The sequence below is a fragment of the Pygoscelis adeliae genome, unplaced genomic scaffold (assembly GCF_000699105.1).
Source record: "Pygoscelis adeliae isolate BGI_AS28 unplaced genomic scaffold, ASM69910v1 Scaffold88, whole genome shotgun sequence".
NCBI lineage: Eukaryota > Metazoa > Chordata > Aves > Sphenisciformes > Spheniscidae > Pygoscelis > Pygoscelis adeliae.
In genome coordinates this window covers 269,900-288,208 of record NW_008825616.1, presented here as the reverse complement: position 1 = coordinate 288,208, position 18,309 = coordinate 269,900, and the positions used below count along the sequence as shown (strand labels likewise).

At 46.8% G+C, this 18,309-nt stretch overlaps 1 protein-coding gene across 1 annotated transcript in view; it reads left to right on the top strand.

Annotated features, from left to right (window-relative positions):
• Positions 1-18,309, top strand: part of PTH1R (parathyroid hormone 1 receptor) — a 124,699-nt gene that overhangs the window by 91,520 nt on the left and 14,870 nt on the right. Inside the window, exons 5-7 of the mRNA XM_009333267.1 lie at positions 8,864-8,958; positions 11,962-12,148; positions 15,197-15,350. Coding sequence (XP_009331542.1) covers positions 8,864-8,958; positions 11,962-12,148; positions 15,197-15,350 — 436 coding nt within the window. The remainder of the gene's footprint in view (positions 1-8,863; positions 8,959-11,961; positions 12,149-15,196; positions 15,351-18,309) is intronic.

Here is an 18,309-nt window from a genome sequence, read left to right as displayed (position 1 = left end):
ATTCTGTACACTAGGCTCCGTCATCTTTTGCCATGAGTTTTCTGTTCTAGCTACACAGAGGTGAATTTAACGATATTTAATGGTAAGACAAATTAGACCATCATCATTGTTCAGATTAAATGGACAACATTGTACTGCGTAAGTGATGCCTGCCCAGTGCAAAGAACATTAGGAAAAATGGAAGTTTCCCCCAGCTTTGGAATTGTATCTTGTTTGACAAATGCTTTTCAACAGCATCTATTACTCATTATTATTGTTATTATTATTAACCTTGTATTTGCAAGAGGTTGCTTTCCTCACTCCAGCCCTGCACTCGCCTCATAGTGATGCTGCATGCTGTCATGCAGTTGCCTTGTTTTACCGTAGAGGTGGCTGCATTTTAGTGACAAGTGAAGCAATGCATATACATCCACCGCGGGTCTCTTGGGCCTTCTGGTACGAAAAGCACTCTGGAAATACAAGAGAAAAGGAATGGCCACCTTTTTTTTCTCAGTTGGGTGATGACTTTCAGAGAGCAAGGAAGGCCTCGTCTTTCACACCCAAGCATGGCTCTGAAGCACTGGTATTAATAAACCTTCCTTTGATTTTTTTCTTGAAGTAAATATGTCAAGAGATGTCAGAATCAGGGAATTTGGCAAGATAGACCAGTTGTCTTTAGAAAGAGATTGTTTTCTATTATTATTTCCCCCCCTGGGGAAGAGCATCTTTGCGTCACCAGTAACAGCTGCACTTAACCAACATTTTGAAAGGAGATCGTGGGCTGACTTTGAGGAGGACAGCATCCGAGCAGATGTAACCAGAAGAACTTTTAAGAAACTATGCATTAGAAAGCATTAGGGAAAAAAAAATATGTCTGTGACTGTATATATATATCTCTCTCTGCATTGCTATGTCTAGAAATAGCTCTGTATCTATAGATAGCTATATGTACAGATACACACACCTAAATAAACACCCACGTCCATGCGCACACACACGTATATATATATGTCCATGTATGTTTGTTTAGGTGTGTAGTTTTCTCATTTTAGCCGCTGAGGGATAATTATAAGATTGACCAAAGCAGCAAAGAGAGGGCCCCAGAGAAAGTTTGTGTCTTTCGCTACCTTTTCCTGAACCATATAAATAGGATTATTTCACATAGAGCAGAACGGAAACCGCCTTCTGAAATTAGCAAAGTATGCTAAAGCCATCAGATCCAGGAGAATTAACAGCTCGTAACTGCCCAGTGAGCAATTGCTCTTGGGCTGTTTTCTAAGGGAAAATTAACACGGCTGAAGGATGCTGGATTGACAGCCCTGAAGATTGATGTCCTCTCTTTAGCCAGGGGAGCAGGTAGGCTGCAGCTAGCTCTTGAAGTGTGTTTCCCCAAATACCTTGCAGATAGCATTAATCTTGCCATGAACAACCGCGTCTCGGACACGGCCTGTGGAAGATAACTGTTTAGCAAAGGGTAGGAAGAAGTTTTGTGGAAAGGTGTCTTAGCAGCACATCATGGGAAGATAAGACAGCTTTCTTTGTGCCTTTGGGCAGTGCTGAAAGCCACCACTACACCACAGTCTGTATATATTCTCTCATATTCTGCTTTTAAGATAACCCTTCACCAGTGCAGCATAGATGGTGGAAAATCTTGTTCTCCCACTCCTTCCCCAGGAGACGTGCATGGGCATCCCCCATCCCAACCGTACCCTGGATCTTCAGAAAGTCTCCCTGCAGCTGAAAAGATAAGCTGAGAGATCTGTGGCTTCCCACCCCAGCACCCCGACCAGGCAGCTCTGCTTTGTTTATTTTCCATCTGGTGTTTAAAGGGAGACAGTAGGACAAGGGAAGGAAGGGGAATGGGTTGGCCGGTGTTCACGCTTTGAGGAAGGCAGTGTGGTTAAACACCAGCTGTTTATCTGTCTGCTGCATGTTTCACATCACTGAACCGCAAGCTGCTGCATGTTGGGAGAGGGTGTACAGCACTGCTACATAACCACTAGATGATAGACACATAGGTGTGTGTGTATATATATATTTATTCTATATTTGTTCTGTTATTATACTCTTCCCTAAGCATCTGTTCCTGGGCACGTAGGAGACAGGGAGCAGGGCTAAAAGGACCTTTGGTCTGGCCCACATTAGCCATTGTCCTTGCAGCTTTCTTAAGGTTCTCTTAAAATTAGGAGTCTGGGTGACCTGTCTTCTTGGAGCTCTTCAATCTTTGGATAAAACGTGGCACAGATGGGAAGTCCTGATGTGCCCCTGGCATCAGTAGGCAGCTTTTTAGGCAATTTCTCTCCAAAAACCATAGTAGCCCTTTGATCATGGACCCCTTCCCTTTCACACAGCCAGCCAATAGCGGCACCTTCAGCATGGTCATTTTTCTGGTCACCTTTTCAGACACTGGCAGGAGCAATTACATATTTTGCTCAATAAGCAGAAATTTCCTTCATTCACGTCTCCCCAGAAACAACACTAATGCCAAACATATCTTTTTTTAAAGCGGGTCAAACCCATCCTGTTTTCAAGGATGAGTTTAAGGGTGAATGTGACCTACATCTACTGAAATCATGGGGAAGGGGAATAGGAGCCGGCAACTTGGGAGGTTAGCTCAGCTTGGAAACCACCAGCCTAGCAAGATGGACCGTCCTAAGATCTAACCTCAGCCCACCAATCCTGTCTTCATCTGCTACTGCTTGTTTATATCGTGGTGGTTTTACTGCTTCTAGAGAAATCAGAGAGGCTTCGAGAATCCATCACATACCAAACACAACGGGAAAGGCACAGCACGTTGCAGGGCTGCTTTATCTAAACTCCAGTGTTCAAACTAAAAATCTTCTATGCCTGGCCTTTGTTCTTGGAACTCTGGGGTCTTTTTAAAAGCCAATAACTTTGTGTAGCCTCAAACTGATGGCATAAAACATGTTTACACAGTGTATACTGAGTTATACAGATGAAATGCCATCAAAGTGTCATACATTTGCATCATGAAAGATGGGCAGATGTTTTAAAATATGCATAAGAATGAAAAAAATGCATCATTGAGATGTGTTCTTCATTCTTGCAAGCAACCCTGTCACGCAGTCCTCATTTCATGCCTACAGGTAGGTCTAGTGGATTCCTGTAAATGCTGTAGCACCTTTTAGTGTAGTGCTGCTGATAATAGTTTATGCCTAGAGTCTGCTGGGAAAGTCTGGTGGTTTATAACAGCAACATAATAATACTTCACATGAAAACCCAAGGGTTCTCACAACACACAGGGGCAGATGTAGTCCCCTCGTACCCCATATTTAACCGTTGCTGCTCCATAGTAGATGCTTAAGGACAGTTTATGAAAGGTGGCAAGCAAAGAGCGTTCTTGTCCCCACCTATAGCCCTCCAAGAGCCTGCAGCTGTGGCGCGTTCTCAGCATGTGGCTGTAGCATAGGATTGGGAGAACTTTTCTTCTGTTAATGTGAACAGCAGGTTTGGGGCACACTTTGTCCGTGGCCTCCTGCATGTCCTGCGGCTATGAACACTGTAGATAAACCGCGCATGACATGGAGAAGCAGTGTCTTTCATTAATGTATCTGTGAGGCACCCAAAGAGCTCAGCTGGCTTCTGAGACATGGGTCTACTCCCACCCTTTTCCTTTTCCCTTTTTTTTTTTTTTTTTGGACTTTTCTATAGAGCTCTGCTGACTGCAGTCAAAGGGTCCAATTTTTTTGCCTGCACTTGGACAGCTGGCACTACTGGAGATGTATTGCAACCTACAGTATTAACACAAGACTGGCAGATGTCTATGAGACCCATGCTCTTCTGGAACAGCATCTGGGGTCCACATGGATACTTACAGGCATCACACACAGCACTTAGTGCTTAGGTGTAGGCAACTGAATCTGAAGATCTCTCCTTGTCGACTATCATGCGAACATAGACACTCAACACACACGGAGACACACATTTACACATCTAAATTGGGGTGTCTTAGTCTGAGAGCTGACCCCAGTCACTATCCAGATGGTGGGGATCTGGTGCCTGTCACCTCTACAGATGAGGGGAACAGAATTCTGTAGCAAAAAGTCATGTTCAACACTCAATGATTTCCCTTAGGCTTTGGAAATCAGTGACTGTTTTGCGCCTTTTGCAAATATCCCTTCTCCCTGCCATTAAGCTTCTTTTAGTCACATCTTTTATTTTAAGAAAAGACAAGGAAAGCAGTGAGTAGAGCTAGTGGCAGAGGCTTTCTGGCATTGCTTATCCTTCAGAGCAGTAAAATGCTTCCCCTGCTAATTTCAAACATGTCATCAGCAACATCTGAATCAGCAGCTTTGAGAAACTTTGCAGATACTTGATCTGGAAAGCCCTTACATATGCTTCCATCCTCATATACTGCTAATCCCACCCTTCATCATAGCCTGCCAACCCCTCAAAAGACCACTGGATCCATTTCAGCTTTACGACCTAAATGTTGCAGAGTCTTGCCATTGTCTCACAAAAGGGGAAAGAAAAAGGGTGAAAGGAGAAAGTTGGATACAGGGCACAGCGCAACGATACTCAGAATGGGGGTTGCCACCAGTCACCTAGAAAATACATGTCTCAGTCACCCACGTCCCTCCCTGTGACACTGGAAGGAAACAGGATGCACAAACACCAAAGCCCTGAAGGTTTCATCCAGACGCTGAAACATGGGTTATGTTTGTGCCCAGAGCCAAATGAGATGTCCTAGGTTACGTGACACAACTGCATGGGAACTGCAGATGCAACATGGGACCTACAGGAAACTCATTCCCTTCTGTAAAAGCACCTTGAAGCCAGACAGAACACTTGGGTGTCTAAAATTATGAGACACATATCAGGACAACCGTATTGAGTCCCACAAGACCTCTTACCTGAGACTCAAATGGATGGGAATCAGTATATAAATGCAAACTCCTCTATTTGAGCTAGTCACCCTGGACTCCTCTTGTGACAACCCAATCAATGAAGCTGGTGGCTGAGGTCACCATCCTGTGATTAAAATAGGTGAATTGCGGCCTAAAGCACCCCTTCTTGCTGCTGGGACCTCAGGTAGCCAGCTCTGATGGAGCCATCCACACCATAGACATCTAAATTAGAGGACCATATCCACTATGACAAACTCCATGTACCCATAGTAGAGTTTGAGGGAGCAGAAATGCCCTTCACACAGACTGTCCTACAGCTGGCTGCAATGGAGGAGTGAAAGCATAGCCGTGGTTTTGCAATGGATGGGGCCTCGAAACCCCACGCCTGGTGCTCTGATGTAGCTCTGAGCTGTCCTGCAGAGGAAAGCAGTTTTCCTCTGGATTCAGATCAAGGCAAATTATCTCCTCATTGGTGGAAGTGGACAAAATAGGAGTCAGGTTAAGCCCTGAGCACAGTATGAAAATGTAACAGCCAACTGCTCTGAGGGTCACGCACCTGGAAGGCGTCCAAACCGCAGGGAGGGGGGAATGCAGGGACCCTTGTGGGAGGGGGGAACATCCAGCCCATGGATGCCCGTGGTGGCTAGGTTTTGTTTATTTTGTTTTTTCCATGCACCCTCTGAGTTCAAGCAGAAGCCATCTCCAGCTCTGTTTTGGTTTCCTGTTCTCCCAAAGCCACCAGGCTGCTGTGAAGTTTCCACCCTGAGGTCAGGCTGGTGGAAAGCTGAGATGCAAAGGGGAGCAGAGAGGAAGTCTCCCATCAAACCAGGAGGGAGGGGGAAAGGGAGATCTTGTTACGCATTCAGCACGGGATACATCTGAAATGGCACTTAACGTTTTTTGTGGTTCAGTCTATTGTCAGTCTCTGAGCGATGGCTGGAGTGAGGTCGGGAAGGCAGGATCAGGTGGGCTAGCTCGCTGCGGACAGGTCGTTTCATCTGGCTATACAAGATAGATGGCTGTGGTTTGGTGGAGCTTTGCAATGTGTGGCCAGAAAGGATGGGGGAAAGGAAGTGCCCTGAGGCTGTGCGTTGCCTGAGAGCACCACAGAGCATGACCTAGGGAGGATGCATGGTGCATGACTTGATGGGAAGTCATTTCACCAAGCCCAAAACCAGATCAGCCACATCAGGGGGGCCTCATGCTGCCCAGCACCCTCCAGGAGTAACCATGACTGGCTCAGCCATGTGAAGGGAAGGCCTCCAGAGCATTCTTCTGCAGGCCCTGTTGGCAGCGGAAGGGGACAAGTTGGGTACCCCTTATGGAGACGTCAGATGCAAGAGGCACGGGAAAGCTGTAAGAGACGGGAAGAAAGGGGGGATCAGATCCATCCCACACCTTCCCCATGATTATCTCATCCCAGCAGGGTATGGGATGGAGTGGGCAGGGGGCAACATTCAAGGCACCAGTTTTGAAACTGATGTTCCCTAATCTTGGTACTGTATTGTGAGTTTTACAATATTTTGCTGATAATCCCAGCCCCTGGAATCACAGATATTGAGGTTTTTTCCTTCTGGTTTTCCTTTAGCTTTTTTTCAGCTTTTCTTTTTTCCAGTGCACGTGTCAACAGTTGAAACAGTGAAGGATTACTGCAGGAGCCAAATTAAATGACACCAGTTAAAGTATCACACCTTTTAAACCAGGGTCTCATGGTGTGGCAAGGCCAGATTTTTGAAGGGCGGGTTGCCTCTTCCAACAGGTCAGTGGATGACCAGTGACAGTCAGTCTGTCTTCAGGGTGGATTTATAAGACACGTCAGGTAGAGCTCCTGCTGTAGCAGGATGGTCTAGCAGGTGGTGCACTGTCTTGAGACTATGGAGGTCCAGGTTGTGTCCATGGCTTGGCCATGCATGACCTTTGTGGTCTTCTGTGAATTATTTAAACTCCCATCCATCTCAGCTCCAAAAAGAGGGTTCTCAGACCACGGAGGTGGTTGTTTCAGCTGGCAGATGACTCAATATTTTGTTACCTGGAGGACCTTTCCTGATTCAGCATTGTGGTTTCCACCAAGCTGGGACCTCCCTTGTGCTAGCAGATGAGTGAGACCTGGAATTGCCTTTAGAGCTTTTTTTTTCCCTTCTGGGTAAATCCAGGTCTCACCATTCCCAAGGACAAACACCCCTGGGAACTAGCAAGCACGAGCTGCCCTCCTAAGGGCTGCCCTGTGCGGCCTTTTGGAGAACCTCAACCTTTTGCTCCTGAGGCTTTCCGCAAGGACCTAAGCACCCCATCCAAAAAATCACCTTCTCTGAAGGCTCCCCATCACGACACCGAGTAAGATTTGTGGGACCTATGTCTGCAAGCAGGCACACCAGCGTGCATGCATGCATGCATGTGTATGTCTTGGCAGTTCTGACTCAACATCCTTTCAAAAAGAGGCCCTGTGGTTAATCAGAGGAATTAACCACAGCCTCCGAAAACCTCCTGCCAGCCAATCAGCAGGCCCTTCCCAAGGCCATTGCTGCTACAACAACGGTGGCGTTGTCCTATAGGAACGTGGGTCTTTCCGGTTAAATTTCTGAATGGGGCTCAGGGAGGCTTTTGTTCAGCTGGGCAGAGTAACGCCTCACAACTGCCAAATTACCAAGAATCCTAAACTTGGAGTAGGATTTTTTTTTTTTTTTTAATTTTCACCATGGTGGCAAATGTTGTCCAGTTCAAAGAGGATTCCAGCTTGGCAGTGGGAAAAGTGCACCAGGCTTTCAAGGGAAGGAGCTTTTTTTTTTTCCCCCTAAAGCTCTTGAATCTGATCACATTGGCTTTTTAGTGCCTGTTGCCTCCACAGATATATAAATATATATATATAAAAATACACGCATACACATACACTAGATTAATATTGGCAAGCGCACCACTCTACCAATGGAAACCGCAAAGAAACATTCACATATCTGGGGATTCTGATGTAACAGGGCTGAGGTTTTGCATTCCAGGACAGCATTTCTAGCCTCAAATCAAAATCAGAGCTGTCATTCAGAACCCAGCGTTACTAATGTTATTGCAACCCAGCGGGTGGGGTGAGGGAAAGGCGGGAGGCAGGGGAGGAGGGATCGAGGAGAAAGATGCTGAATTGGTTGGTTTCTTTGGGGTTTATTTCTAATTTCAGACGATGAAAGGCGGTACACGCTAGGATGGTAGCAGGCATTTTAACCCTTTTCAGGCAGATATTCAGTAATTCCTGAGTTAAGCTGCACGCCCCAGCACACGATAAAGAAAAGCATCTCAATATTTAACGGAAACCTCAGGGTTTCTAAGCCCAACTCTAAAATATAGAGGGCCAAGAGAACTAAAACCGACTACAGGATTAATTACTATGAGCTCTCCTGTGACAGGGCCTTCTCCAATGGGACTTTGGCAAGCTAAAGTTGTGTCTGGATTAGATAACCACAGTCATAGGCTGCTTTTGATTTTAAAAAAGAATAAATGCAGGTGATTTCTTCTCATATCCCGCAGCCGAAGTGTATCCTCCCCATGTTTTCTGTGGTGGGTTGACACTCCACCAGCCTGGACACCAGTCATTCAGCAATGGTACGGCATAACCTTATGGCTAAATTTTACAGTTCCAGCAAAAATCCCAGGTCAGTGGGCATTTTGTTTAAGCAAAAGTTGCCAAGTGATCTCTGGATTTGGCTGAGAGTTTGTAAAGCGCTTTGGGTTCCTTTGGGATGAAAAAGCTGCAAAACTCCCAGGCATGGGATTAACCCAACTCCATCACTAGTCCTTTGCAAAAATCCCAGCTCCCCCCAGTCATTAGGAAAGATGAATACCGCTTTCCAAGCTGCTCTTATGTCAAAAAGACGACATCAAGTGTGATTGCTAAAGGTTTCCCAGACCCACAGCTGTACACCCCCAGTGGGTATGATAGCCTGAATCTCTGTGCTGCTACCACGGTTGTGTTACGATGCAGTAGGACGCGTTCTAATGTGACGCTATTTTTTCCATCATTTGTACTGCAGGAGGTCTTTGATCGCCTCTATTTGATTTATACTGTTGGATACTCCATCTCTCTGGGATCCCTCACAGTTGCTGTCCTTATCCTGGGATACTTCAGGTAGGCGGCTCTGTTTCTACCTAAGCAAGTTGTCACTAGACTGGAAAAGCCTCAGGCTTTCCTAAAGGATAAAACTGGGGTGGCACGTGCTTCTTCAGCAAGCCACAAGAGGTTGCATCTGTGCTTTGGGCTGTGTTAGTGTCACTTAGGTCAAACTTCTCGGGGGATGGTGGGTGGGATGTTTGAACTTCTTCCGCTCGCCTGCCATGGAGTTTTCTAGACCCTCTTTGTAGCAAACGGGAAGAGAGGCATGTCCAGGAAGAGGTTTGTCTCCCTTGGAAGACTATCTAAGGTTTTCTGTCCCTATCACCCCTGCAGATGACTGGCTTAGATTTAGATGGCTACTTTCTAGATAGCTAAGGTTTCATAAGGGAAATTCCACTCTAAACCCAAATATTCATGAAGGACAGACCAGTTGAAGGGGACCTCAGCCGTGTAAAAGTGCCAGACTGACTCCTCCAATCTCCCCATGCTGCTGCTGCACCTAGGGAGCCAAAAACGACCACTCGCTCTCCTAACTCTGATTTTCTGCCCTCCCTTTCCACCACCCCTGCCAAGGGATGTAGACCCCTAAATAGCATTTTGAACCGGCCCCATCCAGCCCTCAGACCTGGCTGTTGCATCTCCTTGCTGCTGTAGAGACCAGGGGAGGGGAGGGATGAAAGGTCTCGCTCACAGTTAGAAGTTTGTCCTTTGGGAAACCGTACCTGGTGAGCTGCAGGCGGAGCTGGGTGCTGAGTCCCGATCCCCTGAGCCCCAGATTTGCCTCCCTTCGGTGGCTGGCAGTGACTTCTCCTAGCAGACAGCAGGACCCAGACAACAGCTGTGGAAGGAAATTCTCCACGCAGCAAACAGCCACGTGGTGTCTGCAGATAAATTCAGCAGCTCCCACCGTTCAAGCTCGAGCTGAGCCCCTGACACATACCACTGGGAATAAAACGTGTGGCCTTTGGTTCTAAAAGTGCTCAGACCACTCTGCAGTGAGCAAAAGGAGGTCAGGGGGATTTGCTTGGATAGCAGAGCGTCCCAGCGCCCGAATCTGTGACACACACAAGACAAAGGGGACTGCAGACCCCTCCTGGAGGCACTTCACATGATGTAGTCCCAGAACCCATCCCTGCCACCACCCTCCTGTCTTCTCAACCCTTACCCCCCCTGTTTCATTTCCTGCTGGACACTGGCAAGGTTGTTAAAATATTTAATGTCCACGAATGCAAACGTACTCCTAGTTTCAGGAGACATGCTCTCTCTTTCATCACGTAGTCGGAGCACCTCACTTACAGCCCAGACTACCTGGACGACTGTGCTAGAGCATCTTTGTCCCCAGGATCAAAGCAGCAACAGGGACCAAGCCGGATTTTATTCCAGATAACACATAATCCAGAGATTCACTGACTACATTTCAAATGCAGGGAGCAATGCCCATCTTCATTTATACCTCAGCAGTTTCATTTGGTGTAATTTGTATTGTAAGAGCACAGGAAACAACCGTTATTGCTGTGACAATCTCCCCCAAAGGAGAAGAAAAACCCATGGCTATTATTTTTTATTTCCATTATTGGATCTGGGGATTTAAGAGAGTATAAACTCATTAATAGATTCACGCATGGCTAGCCAGACAACAGAGCTATAGAGGACAGAAGGAGACCCCAGCAGCTCAGTTAGTTCCATCTTCTTCCCGAAGGCAGGATCACTGTTTCTAAAACACACCTCACAGATAACGGGTCTAGCCCATTCACATCTTACCCATTCACAGCTTTTCCCCCAAAAGGATCTTAAAGCGCTTTACAATCAGCATTTGTGGGGTCATTGCTGCCATTGCTGGGGTGGAGCCCAGAAACTGCTCGACATGACCAAGCAATGGGATAGTGTCTCTAACGGCAAACGGAGAAAACAGCCCAGCACACTATAGTTACTGCTATAGTTACTGCTAAATTTGGAGTGGGCACAAAGATTAGCAGTTCACAAGAACCTCTGCAAGGTTTTTAGTGGCCACAAGTTCTGTAGCCTTTGTAGTCCATTTCCTCTGCACAAAGTGCAGATAAATGTGAAGTCTTTAATGCAGGGTTTGGCTCTGAAAGGGGTAGATTTGTTGGAGGGATGGATTTAACAGGGAAAGGGGGACACACAGGATACACACTTTAGTATCAGTGAGCACTGTGCATGTATCCTGCCTTCTGTCTGTACATCTTGGAAAATGTCTGCGCGTCTGATGCACACTCGTTGCATGTGCACTGAACACCAGGGACATGCTCGTCATGCACACACGACTGCACACGCCTCTCACTGCACACGCACTGCACACCAGATTCTCCGAATGCACACTGCACGCTGGATGCCATGCTCATGGCACACGCCCTGCACGCTGGCTGCACACCAGCTGCATTCAGCCTGTGTTTCAGACGCGCACACGCTCCACGCGCGCTTCACACTGAATGCACCTCCTACTGCCTCCAGATGCGTGTGCACTGCACACACGGTGTCCTGCACGTGCAAACTCGTCACACGTGTACTGCACACACACTGCATGCGTGCTGCACTCCAGATTTGCACACACTGAGCATGGACTGCGTATCACATACCCTCCTCCGGCTGCATGTGCACTGCACGCACACCATCCTCCAGATCTAGACTAACTGCCCACACTGCCCACTGCACGCATGCTCACTACCCACGCCCCGTACAGGCAAAATGCATCCCTATTTCTTTCCAAGATTTCCCAGTCAGAAATAAAGGAGCTTAATGAGTACAGGCACAGCATTGTCCTCATGCAAAGTCTAATGCAGCAGCGTGCTGCAACCAAACCCCTGGAGTAGGTATTAATTCATTTACCAACCCCATGGGTGAACCGCGGGTGCAGGGCAGCAGTGGCACTAGCACTGCTTCCCCGTGGTGGCACAGTGCTGATCGGAGGAGCTGGGGGTCTTCAGAAGCAGAAGCGACCCTGAGTCTGTCCAACAGATGGGCTAAATTACTCCAATCCTTCTCTGTCTCCTCCTCCAGGCGTTTGCACTGCACTAGAAACTACATCCACATGCACCTGTTTGTCTCCTTCATGCTGAGAGCCGTGAGCATCTTCGTGAAGGACGCAGTCTTGTACTCTGGGTCAGCTTTGGAAGAGATGGAACGGATCTCGGAGGAAGACTTGAAATCCATTACTGAAGCACCTCCGGCGGATAAATCACAGTTTGTGAGTATTGCCAGAGCACCCGGCCCCTCCAGGCTTCATGCCTCTGTCCTCTGTTTAACACCTCACCTCTTTCAGGTGGATTTTCCACCCTACTGAGGGACACCAGCTTCCCCCCAGCTTTCTTCACCCTCCACAGCCTCTTCCCATCCCTTCCCACTCCCTCTCAATCCACTGGCCCAGAGGGACTGCCAAGCCCCAGAGCTAAGGAATAGCTCTTCCCCCAGCGTTCAAAGGTAAAGCCAGGGTCGAGGTTTTGGATCCCATCTACCACTACTATCTTGAACAGCTCCCCGATGCCACCCAAAGCGTATGGCTCTGGAAACTCCCCTGGCTATCCCAGCACAAGGCACATCAGTGCTTGCATTCCACAGCACGTACTTTTCCCACCACAAGGTGCAATTGGCTGATTTTCCACCTGGAGCTCCTCTCTGTATGACCCATGGAGGCATCACTGTGCTGTAACATCTGTACCAGCCGACTGACAACCCCGATGTGGCAAAGCCATGGCTCAACATGTCTTGGGAGGCTCTCAGCCTCTGCCAGAGCAGAGGTAGCTTGTGAGGAAGAAGGTCAGCAGTAGACATCTCACCTCACTGTAATTTTGCAGCAAACCATAGCTGGTTGCTCCCATTATGATTTATCACTCCCATCTCTGAAAAAAGACATTTTAGAAGGGACAATGGAGGGATTATGAGGTATGATAAGAAAGGGTAGGGTTCATCTGCAAAAACCAGATGTCTACAAGGGAGGCACCTTCATTCAATACAGTCATCTCAGGTTCCATCTATGGTCAGCTGAGTCAGTATGGTCAACACAGCCAGTCAAGTCAAGGATACGATACACCACATCCTAAAATAAAAAGTGAAGTGAGGTCAGGTGAACTTGTGTCCAGATGTATATGTTTCTTTTCACTGTATAGAAAGCTCAGATGGAGACATCTGCATTGTCCATGTGCTTGGGGGAGATGAAGCCCATCCTCAGGTTTCAAAGTTGTCCCCGCTCACTGAAGCTGTCTGCTCTTCTTGCCATTGGTCTCATCACAGATTTCACTATGGGATTTTCCACATCCCATAGTGGATCCTAGGTATGATAGCTCATCAGCCATGAATTGTTGGATGCTGCAGAAACAGACGAAGTAGATTTTAGTATCTTAGGTCAAGGTTTGCCTTCAATGCACACAAAAAGTCTGAGCTACCTCAAACATCCTAGTGGAGTGGCGAGTGGCTCTCGCAATGCGGCACCAAACTTTCTGCCTGCGTATTCATTCGGCTTGTCGAGTCTCTCACAGCTTGTCCTACTACCAGGGACCTGGCCACCAACACCCCTGCATAAAATCAGCTTATATGAAGAGTCCCACTGTGCATCCAAGTCCCCCCGGATGGAAATAAGTTACCGTGTTTCCTTCCCATTTCAGAGATCCATTTCCTTAATTTGGTGAGTCTCTGGCTGGAGCACTCAGCACACTTCAAAACACTCCCTTTTTGGAAAGAACACAAAATGTTTCACTGCATTGTTTCCTGTTTCTCCTTGGGCTGGACTCATTATAAGGAATAATTGGGATAATATATTGCATTCTTTGAATATTAGCAATTTAATGGCATTTCCCATTCTGCCGAATTGAAAGGCAAACAAGTGATGAAGGCAAGAATTAATGTATTTCTTTTGTTTCCAAGTGAAGTGGGAGCTTCGTAATTATTGCCTGATGCTCCCTCTGTGTGGGTAGATGGTGATTTTTTGTAAATATAAAAATTATTATTAAACCTGGGTGGGGATTTTTTAATTAATCTTCCTTCTATTTTAACTCACTTCGTCTGTAAAAGAAAATGGATGTAAATGTGTCCATATTTTATATATATACATATATATGTCTATAATCTGTGCATATTCATTTTGATTGGCAAAGGATTAGCATAAGAGCTGGGCCAGAATAAAAAATTCTCTTTTTATTTACAAAGTACTTATTATTGACATTTTCTGCAAGTTGCTTGTATTCCTCTCAAAGTAAGGGGCAGCATGGAGATGTGCTGCTGCTGCGGGATGTGTTTGGTAGTTAGAAGTTTCCTGTGAAATCAGGCTACCCAGAGTCCTAGCGCTTCCACATTGACAAGAGATGGCAGCATTTTTACCGATTAACCCTGTGCGGCATCCTTACTTTGCAGCCTTTCTCTACTAGGGCTGAGAAATGTTGGAACAAGGATAGCTTTGCCCCACTCGGCCAGAAGGGCAGGGGAGCGTTGAGTCGCAGTCAGGGTTTTCCTTTCAAGAAAGCAAAGGATTGCAGGTCAGTGTGGAGCGAGAGTTCAGCTAATGCACCCATTTAAAATCAGCGCGTCCTGGAAAGTCTCTACCAGGTCTCCCACCTTGCACCTCAGGTCTGTTCAGAAAACGCCTTGACATTGTGGGTGAAATCCTCCATCTTCGGTTTGCTGTTGGAGGACCAGTCACCAAAGCCTACAGCAGCCATCTAGGGTGTCTTCACACTCATTGAGGAAAGACAGGCAGCCCTGGAGGACCCTGTCTTGGACATCCATGACAGGATGGAGTGACTCACCCTCAGCACGGTGCCCGTATCTCTCCACGAGCTGAGGAGGGAGTTGTACTTCCAAGTGATGTGACTTGCAGCAGGTCACCCAGACCGAGGTGACTTGCCCACAGCCCTTTGTCCTCTAACCTGGACAAGAATCACAGGGAAAAGATGAAACACGGCTGTCCTAGAAAGCATGTGAGCCCCTCATCAGTAGGCTGGGGGAGAGTAAGATCAGGTCAGCATCTCTCCACATGTGCCCTGTCCTCCTACACCTCCCAACTCACCCGCTATTGGAGACACGAAGTCAGGCTGAGGGGAAGCTTTCTTCTCAGTTGTTCATCTCTTCTGTTCTTGCACTGATTTTTCCTCCTTGTAAAAGCCCTGCAACAGGATTTTCTGATTTATTATTTTCCTTTCTCCATCTTGTTTTCCAGCCCATCTTGGTAAATTATGGCTTTATGTCGAACAAGAATTTCACACCATGTTCCTCACATAACCCTGACTTTCTGTGGTCATTGCAGGTGGGCTGTAAAGTAGCAGTAACCTTCTTCCTCTACTTCCTGGCAACCAATTACTACTGGATTCTGGTGGAAGGGCTCTATCTCCACAGCCTCATCTTCATGGCATTTTTCTCAGAGAAGAAGTATCTTTGGGGATTCACATTATTTGGCTGGGGTAAGTCATGGCTGCTCCTTACGGCTGACCTGTAAGAAGCCTGCTGGAGGTAGTCTTTGAAGCAGATGGTGTATATACATAAATATAGGAGAGGGGACAGAGGCAGGGTGAGCATCAGAGACACGGTGTCCCTTGCAAGGACAGGTTAGCTCTCTTGTGAAGCCTTTGTAATTTCTAAATTGTGGTATTTACACCGTGGCACTTCTAGGTTCTCTGGAAGGATCAGCCCAGGCATGGAGAGACAGCACATCTCGCCATCCTTCCAGGGCAGCAGATGTGTGCATGTGACAACTGATTTTAGTGCACCCTCTGAGTTATCCCCATCTCTGCCAAGTGCCTCCTGCCGAGAAACAGGAGTTGGGCTGGAGGGGCGGAAAGTTGCATGAGGCTGTGAGCATCTGCTCCCAATGGCAGACCTAAGCTCTGGTTTCCTACCTCAGATCTCAGTTGCTTTAGAAAGCTCCGGAGGATTCATGAGTGTTGGAGCACCAGTAGAAACCTGCAATTTGTGGGGAAGCCTTTTTTTTTTTTCCCTTTTCTTTTAACTTGGGCGTCTTTTCCTGGAGTAAGGAGAAAGGGGCGGGATGTGGGTGCAGGGAGGGTGCTCATTAGTGGAAGGCGTTGTGGGCACACACATTTCAGACGAGAATGTGCTTTCTGTTCATTTCTGGCATTAGCTTTGGCTTGCAAGGAGTTATGAGGTGCTGGTAGGCTGAGGACAATAAAACAACTGCCCACAGTTGTCTGAAGCGTGTGGACTGTAAGGGAGAACAGGAAATGTATTAGATGATCCTTGAGGACGTAACTAAGAATAATGGGGTGTAGGTCTACAAGAGCTTACAGCAGGAAAAACCTGTTCAGAGGTGTCTATGGTTACCAGTTTCCAGGTCCAAAATGCACCTGGCCACATCCTGACTGCCTTTTTGGGACAAGACTAATGTGTGTACCACACCATCCCCATTCCAGCACATGATTTCTTCTGGAAGAAAATTGCTGTCTCTAACCGTGGAGCTCTGAGCAAGTCAGATAGTGCAGAGCTGAGTTTCTGGAGGATTGCAGGTTTTCGCTTTGTGAAAGCAAGCAAGGGATTCAGTAACCGAGGACAGTCCAGCCCGCAGGACTCTCTCCAGCCTTCCTCCTTCCCAAGTGTGATATGGGGGAGAAGGGGACCACAAGCTCCTTGCTAACCTCATGTTCAGCTCGTGCGTAGATCAGAAACTGCCGGTACTGCCATACGATAAAGACGGGAGGTGTAAACATGAGTCCCAAAGTAGGCATCCATCTCTCAGGCAAAGTCTAGTCCCAGCCAGCTGGTAGGTTTGAGGGAAAATAAATAAATAAATAGGTATTTTGGGGACAGGGTATTTCTTACCTCAGCTGCTGTGAGACAGAGAGGATTTTTAGATGTCATCTCTTTTTTAAAACAAACTAACAAAAACCACAAACAAACAAACAAAAAACCTAAACCCCCACCTTCTTCCCAACCTTCAAGCTATCTAAAATTTTCTTCTCAGAAAATGGCACTCAACTGTACAGAGCAGACTTAAAGAAGCAATTCCCCAGAGCAAATTCTGGAAGAGAAGGAAACAGTTGAAAAATAATGCCATATGTTTAACACGAAAAACCAACTTGATGCTGCTCGTAATACAGCCAAAGGAAAACAGTCTAACAGCCATGGGTTCCTCTCATTAATTCTTCCAACCACTGCCAGAGTATAATCATTTTATCAGAGCAACCACAAAGCTGAAGTCACACCTGTCACAACACCAATCATCTATGTGCTTCCAAAAGTTTGAGGCCGCTCAATTTAAATTCCTCTGGAATGAGAACATAGGATCCCTCCAGTTGCATTTGTTTTTGCTTTGTTTTGATTAGCATGATAATGTACACACACGCCCCCGCACAGACGTACTGCTTTGATAGCTTTTGGGCACTGGAAAGGGCAACCCAATCCAAGACCCACTGGAGTCAGTGGAAAAACTCCAGTTCCCTGCAGCGGGCACTGGATCCTGCCCATACCACAGCAGCGAATGACGGGGAATCAGCGATAAATAATTACGACATTCCACATAGGTACAGAAAAGACAAGTTTGCCCCAAAAGCTGGGATTTTTTTTCTTGCTTGTGTAACAATAAACAGCGGTGTATTTATCCTGCCTGGAAATTTCCAAGGTGGGGATGGGGACCAAAAATCACCCTACAACATCTTATTTCCAGACTACTGAAGAAACCAGATCATATAGTTACTCTTTGATGTCAGACCCAAAGATTTCTGTTGAGTCTTTTCAATCCACATCCTCACTGGCACAAGGGAGCACGGCTCCGTGAAAGTCCACAGCGCCCTTCTTGCAAGGGAGACACTGATGACAGAAAGGAACTTGTTCCTTGCCAGCACCCAACAAAAATAAATAAATAATGATATTATGGGCAACAGTAAATTCCCCAGCAGACTTCAAGTTCCCTGCAGCTGTTTTATGAAGGAAGTCTAAAAAGCATGACCAATATCTAGAAAACCCAAGCTGATTCCACTGGCATTTTTCCTTCACACCATGTTAATTCCCCCCCGGCCGGCTGGACTGCACTGGCTTTCAGCTACGGTGCAAAAGAGGGTTACAGGGAGACCTGGAAAAGACAAATAGATCGATGTGTTACTGTTAAAGGTGCTCAGGTCCAAAACCCCATGATGGTGAGCCCTGCATGTTTATCTAAGCAGAAATCATCCTTGCCTGAAAGTAGTTGTACCTCATAGGACAAGAGGCCTAAGAGGGTATTATTAGCCCCATTTAATATTAGGAAACTGTGACACAGAGGGACTGAAAAAACACGTGCATTGTTCCTCAGAGAGGTTTTCAAATAGCAGGGAACCGAGACCAGATTTCTCCAGACCTACATAAGGTCTTTATTCATAAGCTTTTTTCTAGCAGTCGCTTTGCAATCGCCTCACTTACAGCTTTGACACA